Source organism: Trachurus trachurus (genome assembly GCF_905171665.1).
Source record: "Trachurus trachurus genome assembly, chromosome: 9".
NCBI lineage: Eukaryota > Metazoa > Chordata > Actinopteri > Carangiformes > Carangidae > Trachurus > Trachurus trachurus.
Window position 1 is genome coordinate 12,671,927 of NC_139895.1, and position 9,220 is coordinate 12,681,146.

General features: G+C 41.1%; 2 protein-coding genes across 2 annotated transcripts; both read right to left on the reverse strand.

Annotated features, from left to right (window-relative positions):
- LOC310991198 (alpha-N-acetylneuraminate alpha-2,8-sialyltransferase ST8SIA3-like) lies at window positions 1–3,324 on the reverse strand (the record flags this gene model as incomplete). Its single annotated transcript, XM_083978824.1, has 4 exons — window positions 1–286; window positions 954–1,511; window positions 2,151–2,273; window positions 3,167–3,324. 4 exons carry the CDS (start codon window positions 3,322–3,324, stop codon window positions 1–3), a joined length of 1,125 nt encoding a protein of 374 aa, XP_083834950.1.
- A 1,504-nt stretch (window positions 3,325–4,828) lies between these two features.
- Window positions 4,829–8,487, reverse strand: LOC310991793 (cyclin-G2-like; the record flags this gene model as incomplete). Its single annotated transcript, XM_083979723.1, has 7 exons — window positions 4,829–5,763; window positions 6,389–6,591; window positions 7,261–7,359; window positions 7,457–7,535; window positions 7,685–7,935; window positions 8,070–8,207; window positions 8,350–8,487. 7 exons carry the CDS (start codon window positions 8,485–8,487, stop codon window positions 5,652–5,654), a joined length of 1,020 nt encoding a protein of 339 aa, XP_083835849.1. The 3' UTR covers window positions 4,829–5,651.
- Window positions 8,488–9,220: the final 733 nt, after the last annotated feature.

Consider the following 9,220-nt stretch of genomic DNA (forward strand, 5'->3'; position numbering starts at 1 on the left):
CTAAGCAGTGCAGTGCGTCAGACTGAGTTTGGTCACGCCTTCCCTGTGCATCTTGTACAGCAGCTTGAACTCGCTGGGCAGCTGGTGAGTCTCCTGCCACTTGGTGGTGAATTTGGTCCCTTTCTTGTCGTAGTAGTGGTAAGGCAGGTCCTTGCCCGTGTTCGGGTCCCAGCCGAAGGGCCAGAAGCCGTACAGATGGATCTCGTCGCACATGGCGTAGGCCAGCGTGTACATGAGGATTCCAGTGCTGAGACGCTTGGGAGAGAGGTTTTTAGTCTTCCAGTATCTGTGTGGGAAAAGACAAATAAGCATCAGTGAAACCCAGACAACTCTTAATTTTCCAAAGTGTGGAATATCCTGACGAATCTCTTCTGTAGCTTTAAAGCTGATGCATTGGGCATTGAGCAGTGATAGTGATGCCCAGCCTTTGTCTTTTATATTTATTGATGGCATAAATGTAGCCAAATGCAATATATTGAGCCTAAAAGAGGCTGAAATCAGCATGTGAAACGTTTTCAATCCCTGACGTGTAATGTTTTTTTTGCTCTGAACACCACTTGTAATTACATTATCATTTGTATGTGGTTGCATTGATAAAAGAAGGTTGAGACTCTGCACTGTTGACATTTCCAAAGTATTATGTTCAATGGAAACACTCCAGCCTCGGCTCTATGACAAACACCGCTGTATCTCTGCACAGCATGAATAAAGTTTTTGATTTCAGAGGTTTCTGTCACTCAGCCAGACTTTTCATTCCAACTGTGGTTGAAAACAGTGGTAAACACAGTTTTATATTCCACATGCCCCTCGATTTATTGATGGTTATTGCCAGTGATGGAAGAGTCTTGTACTTAAGTAAAGGTAGACACATTCCCACTGTGTAAAACATGCACCATAATGCTAACAGCTCTGCGCTGCACTTAGCAAATAATCAATAAGATCAGTGCACTTACTTGTTGACATCATGCATGATGTTTCCTGGCCAGGCTAGTTCAACCTTCAGCTGACCCTTGTGCTCCACAAAGAAGTCCACCAGGGTCCTGGTCACTGTGGCTGAGGTGTGGAGGAAGAAGGCGGGGATCCACAGGATGGCCCCCTCCAGCTTCTTCAGGTTCAAGAAGAAATTATTCCTGTCTTGGATGGTCAGCAGGTTGTTGTAGTACCTCTCCAGGATGCTGGGGTTGAAGGTGGTCAGGTTGGTCTTCCTGCCCACGTCCTTGGAGTAAACCTCCGTGGGGGCGAAGTTACAGCGGAAGACAAAGTCAGCCTGGTCGATTTCCGGGCCGCAGTGGCTGCCCGTCAGGATGCCGCTGTTCCCCACCACGGCGCACATGCTGTAGTGCTTGTTGAGGATCGGAGAGAGTTCCGGGAGCAGGGATTTGAAGTTGTTGCTGATGGAGAAGACGTACTTGTGGCTGGAGTAGTCGAAGTGCATCAGCTGGCCGACGCGCACGCTGTTCTTCGTCAGGGAAAAGTTGTTGGGAATGTCGATGAAGCTGAAGATGTCTTTCCTGGAAAAACAAAAAACACTTCAATCCATCTCAATCAAAGTTAAATATACACAAGTGAGTGCATTAGTACGGAGCCATCATTTATGTTTACAGTTTTTCTTTTTTTACACACATTTTCTGGAAGCATGCCTCATACTCTCAGAACTCTACACACAAATCCAAAAACATACACGCAATGGGCAAAACCCCTAACTTCTCCTGCAAAATGAAACTTTACATTCAAAACAATGTTATTTATTCTCAAATGCTATTCTAGTCTCAAATGACACACACAAACCATCATAGACATTTATAAGAACCAGTTGAACACTGATGTGCTCAGTGTAAAACACTATAATGAATGGAAAACACTTCTACTCCATTCATCATAATGACTTTTTTTTCTGCTTTTTTTAAACTATATACATTAGATATATAAATGTGTTGTAAAGCTCTGATTGCTAATTGTAAAACTGTGTGACAGGTGTTTGCCCATGTGATGAGTCACCTTAGTAGGGAAACTAACTTGTGTTGCTTGTGAAAACGAGAGATTTTCTTCATGAAAACTGTGCCTAATACAGAGAATTGTGTGTAGTGTTTTGAAAAAAGTGTGTTTTAGAACTGCAATTTGAGTGTAAAGCAGGAATTAAATTCTCTTACTTCTGCCGATAAAACGCAGTCTTGTTGAACTTCCATTTAGACGGTTTTCCTTGAAGCTCTTCGTTCAGCGCGTTGGTTAATGGGATGAAGGAAGGGTCCAGGAAATTCATGGCAAATTGAGACCTGAAAACAACAGTATGTTGAAAACAGATGAACCAAACTTGTGTCGATGTTGGTCTTGTCCTCTATTGACCAATTATAATTATCCAGGTGCCTCCATGTTGCATTTACAGAGTGTTTGAGTTGTACTTTTACATCACTGTTGAGCCATGTGTCACGTGTAAACAACACACATCTTTAAACTAACAGTGATGAAGGAAGAATTCAGATCCATTATGTAAAATGTAAATACTGTAAATACTAATGCCATAACTATAAATATTTGATTAAAACAAAAGGATAAGTCAGAAATGGTTTTATCTATAAATCCAAATAAAAGTGAAACAACACCTGTCATGTCCATCCAATAGCTCCAGCCTCAAAATAATAATAACATATCAGCAAATTTGCCACTGGAACTATAACATTTTTGTAATTTTTTGTCATAATATCAATAAAATGGTTTAATTGATGTAATCCTTTCACTGCACTTGAGTAAATGTACTTAGTTACTCTCAACCACTGTCTCCTGAACCACAAAATCTGGATGTGATGTTGACAATGATGCACAGGTTCACATAAGGCAGCAATGATATCTAAAATCTTTTATTTTATATAAGTTAACCCATTTATAAAGTATAACTTAATATCTTTGCCTTCAGGGTTTCAGGACAGCTCAGTGTTTGATTGACAGGAAGCATATGCCCCAGATGTGTAAAACGCTCAGTGCATCACATCCAGGTTGAATCATGCCTGCTCTGAAAAGAAAAGGCCTCACTCCTCACTGTTTATATTTTTTTCATTTTTATTTTTTTCTTACCACCACCACCAGCACTGATCTGATCTGCACCTTTACCACATAACCTATACCTACCATCTCTGCTTTAAAATAATAATAATAAAAAAAAAACACTCACCTAAATCCTGCATGAAACATAATCCTCGGGCCTCCCATGTAATATTTGGAGGAGGTGAAGAGGCTGTCTTTCCTCAGGGACACATAGCTGATGAGCGACAATATGAGCACGGCGACGCACAGAATAACCAAACCCAGGGCCTTGGCGATGCGGACCATCTTGGGAGCGTTTTCATTCCCTGTGTGTAGCTGCAGCAGCGAGGCGTTGGCCTATTATAATGTTGTCATCATGGTCATGGACCGCACACTGTTGCTGCTGCTGCCTGCCTGCCTGCGGGATACAGACACACACACACATACACCGGCACTCGTTGTCGTTGTCGTCGGCTCATATAATCGTATAAAATGGACGGCTGGTGGTAGTCGGCTGCATGGTGGTGAAGGAGAAGAGGAATAAGATGCCGCGGCTCGATCTACTCTCATTCCTCCGCCTGCTGCTGCTGCTGCTGCTGCTGCTGCTTCACACTCGCCTGCTGCTGCTGCTGCTGCTGCCTGCGACTCTCACTCTCCCCTCCAGAGCTTTAATCAAGGAGATGGAGCAGAGAAATGCGTGTCAACACATCCAGCCAGCTACGAGACAAGCCCCCACTCACCAACACACCGACACACCACCAGCACCAGCAGCAGCAGCAGCATCCACCTCCTCCGCCCACCCCCAACCCCCTCCTTACCTCTTTCTATCTCTCTCACGCATGCACACAGACGCACACATTGCTTCTGCGGCGCTCAGCATAATGGAAAACCTTGTCCAGTAATAAATTGAATGGGGATAGAAATAGAGATGATGGAAGAGGGAAAAAACGAGAGATAGAGAGAGAGAGGCTTTACTGTAAAACAGGAAGAACAGACAGTCAAATCCACTAACCTGTGCCCCCTGATCTTTAATCTGAGCATTTTCAGGCAGGAGTGCAAAGTAAATACGAGGTGTTTAATTCTGTTTTATGCTCTTTTATAGCAGATAACTCGGTAGCGAAGCACAAAAAAAGAAAAGAAAAAAGAAAGTTTGCCCAAATGTTGCAGCAGGAGGGATCACCAGCTGGGCTGAAACTGAAACTGGGCCCTCGACTCCCAGGGGCCCAATAGGCCCCAAATTTACTCCATGTAATTTACCTAACCTACATAATCTGATCACTAATTTGTGACAAAGTAGATTTTTCACTGGTAGAATTTCATGATGTATTTAACATAGAAGAATAGATAATATTATTGAATGGCCCCATCACTAAACTTATGTATGGGTAGGCTGTACAGTGTGGGAATAAAGGTTGAATTTAATCTATACAAACTGTCGTAACATTACTATTTATCGTACTGACGGAAATTTGCTTGGACACACTTTCATTTATAAGAAATTTCCATCACTGAAGTACAATATCAGCCTCTTCCTCTGCCATGTAAAAACCACCCATTAATTTTTTGATCGATACATCTATTAATTTGTTCAACTGATTGATTCAGTTTATGAAATGTGAATAAACTGTGGGAGACACCCTCCATTACTCCCTGAGAGGATGACACATTCAAATTGATTTGTTTTGACTGATCGATAGTCATATATTTCACTTTAAATAGGTAGCTAAACACAGACTGTATCCATAACGCTGAACAGTTTTCTTATATAACTCCAGTTCAAAGTGAAAATAAGGAGAAAACACACGATAGATAAAAACTATTTTCTTTTTATTTGGAAGAACTGTTTCTGAGCCTTCCAACATATTTCACGTTATATCAAATACAACACACATTATGTCGCATAATTCACAAAACATAAACTTTTTTCTTCTTTTTTACAAGTTATGTACATTTTTTTTAAACTTTCTTTGCTTTTCTTTCTTTTTTTTTTTTTTTACAGTTATCTCAGCTTATCTTGGTAAACACGAACATCCATTCAGTCACACATTTCAATGCACACATGCATCTACAGTCTGGTTTTAACACTACAATGTCATATATGTCACATTATAATTGTATATGTACGTACGTAAACATACATTTGCTGTATATATGTATAGCACTGAGTATAAAAACTGTTGTAAAAAGAAAAGAAAAAAAATAAATTGAGGATGTTCTAGTGGTAGCTGGTATTCAACAGTGAGTTCACCTCGTGACTGATCCAGTAACAGTAAGATCTTCCTTGTGCTAGTTTTCCTGGAATGTGTCGAGCTTGGACACAAACAACCGTGGAGAGAAAGTGTTGGAAAAAAGACATTCAGATGTATTGCTATAAAGCTGCCTATTAAGATTGCAATTTTCCATTTTGCATTATTATGATATGTTTAATAATAAACATTTTTTTAAAAGTAACATTAAACTGACTCAACACAGGCACTTAATGATCAAAAACCTGTCACTTGGCACGCGTACTAAATATATGTAACGACAAGTGAGACACAGGTTTGCTCAAAAAACATGGTGACCATCTTAAAGCAGCTACAATTCAGAGAACAAACACACATCCTGCGTTTGACTGCACAACAGGGGACTCATCATTTTCTGCATTTGAGGAAGGAGGAGGGGAAGAAGGCTCCTTCGCCGTCACTTCCTGGCGAGCCACAGACACTCTCTTCTCCGCAGCTCATGTCCTCGCAGGAGTCCTCACTGTGAGAGAAGAGGAGGTCAGTCATACACAAAACATACAATAAATAAAAAAATACACATACTCATGTAAGACAGAAATATTGTCCGATAGAAGCGGCTGGTTCTGGTAGTGTTTTTCCTCACATTTCACTTCTTTACTGATCAATCAAAGCATTACTGAGGGATTATAAAAGATGATCATCGGATAATTTCTCTACCACTCTCTTAATCCCTGATAAATCACAGTGACCCAATATTATGGCGATACAGGAGTGGAGTTACGAACAGTCTTTGTCTGATTACAATCACCAGCTGCTGCAGCGAGCACAATAACCAAGCCAAACTTTTTCACGATAATCATTAGCTTTAATCTTAGTGTAAATTAGCTACAGATGATCTAATCTGCTACTGGTGGTGTTCATTAAAACACCAAGAAGCTGCTACTTTTATATTCATCTTTGTTCTTGGCTGATTAAAAAAAAGAGTGAAGAATGAGTACATATCTGATAAGAGGTTCAAGATGGAAAACATTTAGGTTTTTGTTTTGATCAGGAATCTAATCCATAATGAAACCAGGTAATAGAAACTATCCCCACGTTGGTCACAATAAAAAATGGTGATAAAATGGAAAAGGTGGACTATTAACCTCTCACTCTCGTCCCAGCTCCCCTCAGGAATAGTTGGCAGACCCGGGACACTGAAGTGATTGGCCTGGAGATTCTGGGCCGTTCTCCGGGACACGATCCAAACCAACTTCTTGTTGTCTGGTTTGTTACATTCACTCGAGCGGTACTCTTTCATGCACTGGGCCACAAGTTCCTTCCAGTGGAGCAGCTCAGCGTCACTGATCTGTGAAGACGACAAACAGGAAACATCTGAGACGCTGCAGTCTTAAAAATACGCCGTCATCAACAAGTCATGTGTCACATTTTTCCACACACAGCACGTGAACCTGTTTCGACAGTGACAACATCGTGACACATTTTACAAATTCAACATGAGCATGACACAAAGCAAAGAAATATTAAAACAGGAAGAGAACTATACCACAATGAGCACATACGAAACTATGATGTTGCTCAACTTGCTATTCGTATGTCAAAATATGAATTATAAAAATCTTTCAATTTGGCAGTAAATTTAAAAAAAGTTAAGAGAAACATAGAATCAAGTCTTGGTCAGTAATATAACACAATGCTACTAAATTTAATATCAGACAGACACTATCGGAACACAACAATGAGTTCATTCATAGTCACAAATTGTATCAGCCACAATTATCAATCAATCATTTAAGTCTTTTTCAAGCAAAACTGAATTTCCTAGTCTTCTATGATGTACATATTTTAGTTGCAGCCAAGTCTTTCAACAAAACAAGACATTACTGTAGTGTCTAATGACCTGAGATAGCAAATAATCACTAAATACCGACATTTTATACTACAAACAATATTAATGAATTGAGAAAAGAATCAGTTTTTGCAGCCTTTGCATCCCCACAGCCCCACTAATTTTTACCTTTAAATATCTTTGGAATTGCTGGACAATCTTCAACAAGCCGATGGACTGGAGAGCTTCAAACTCCTGAGCAATGAGCGACAGTGCCAGCACTGATGGCTGTGAAAAACAAAAACAAATGGAGATTAATAAGTACCTGGAATTAAAAACGAAGGCTGCTATGCTGAGAATTTGTCGCCCTGAGAGCCGTTCTTACTTTTGCTTTAGAGAAAACAAGCCGGCATAGGCAGGCTTTTAGCTGGGCTTCCAGTCTCCCAATGCTTGGGAACTCCTCCCTTAAAATATAGAGGGAATCCTACTGTGATCCGCCAGTATAAACCTCATGCCAAGCAGAATCGATTTGACCAACTCCATGCAAACTGGAGCAATTCATCAGTGGTAACAACAACAACAAAAAAACACCAAAAGAAAATGAAATGTTTACCTTCCAGCGGGCAGGGATGTGAAGGCCGAGTAGTAGAGGTGTAGAAAGGTTAAGGCTGTCACCGCCTCAGGATCCACACTGAGCTTCTCCGAGATGATCTTCTCCATACGACAGAGGTCGGACACAGTAAACTTGCTTTGGCTGATGCGGATGAGTTCATGGGTGGGTGAGACATTGCTTTCCTCCTCGACCATCTTGGCTGCGATGTGAAGACAGCAGACGCCAATACAGGGCAAGTGTTTGGGCTGCACCTGTCACATTAACACAACAGTGATAAGTGTGAGTCAACGTCTCATGATTCAAGGTCAAACAAGGTTGTCGTTGTTGCTGTTGCACTGCTGTAGACCGGGTTTACAAAACATAACTTTACACAAAAAATTCTAACCTTCATGATGGCGAGGAATCGGTCAAGCAAGTTGACAGCTTGAACGAATGTCTGGGCGCTGTAGCCAAAGAAACTGGTCAGGCCCCACAGTTCCTCCACTCTGGCGTTTCTGCATTTTGCAGAGACTCCACTGTGGTTCTGAAAATGGACCATTGCATATTAAATGTGCATTAGTAAAAGAGAAAAAAAAGAAAGGGAAAGAAAAAAGCATGCATTTCACTCAGCAACCCCATATTCAGGCGAAGACCGCCAAAAATGTAAAAGTAGGTCAGTGGGTTACCCCTGTGGAAGCCGACTCCATCAGCTTCAGCCCGGTCTCTCTGGGAAGAAAGTTGTACTCCTTAGCACAACATGACTTCAGCTCCTTCAGCAGAAAGCTGTCAACAGCCTGAAGATCCCTCATCCTGGAGAAAAACATATTTCACTGGTTTTGCATCGTGATCCAACCTCTTAAATCCAACAACAACTGCTTCCCTGGCTACATTATAGAGTAGGGGGGTCGAGCACATATAAATATGGTCGCCATAACCACACCTACTGGGTATCAGGTATCCTTTTAACCCCCCGCCCCCCACCTCCTCTCTCCCCCTCCTCTCTCTCTGCACATAGCGCACGTATTTCAACCCCACAAACACCCCCACCGCGCCCAGAAACCTATACACTGATTTAATGCGAATAAAAGCAAAAAAAAAAAGAAGAAGCAGATAACTCAACAGTAATGAAATCCCATTACAGAAAGACATTAGTTTTGGATGGATGTAAATATCTACTGAACGGAAACAGAAACTAGGTCAGACAAACAACCATCGCATTGACACACATATTTTTTTTTAGAAGAAGTTGGATTAATCGATTCTATTAATGTTATCATAACCCCATAACTCCTCTGTGAAAAAAACAAAACATCCTCAGATGCCAAAAAAGTTGAACTGTTCACACAAACACAAGATAACATCCGTTAACCGACGCAGCTATTCTGCTAGCGTATAAACCAACTATCTATCCGTCGTCTTTACCTTTGGCCAGAATCCGCCGACGTGCAGGATTAATAACGGCACTGCAGCTTAATTACACCGCTCAGTTCTTCATGTTTCCATATTGAGAATGATAATAGGCAACAAATGTATATTTAAAAAATAAATCAAGATCCC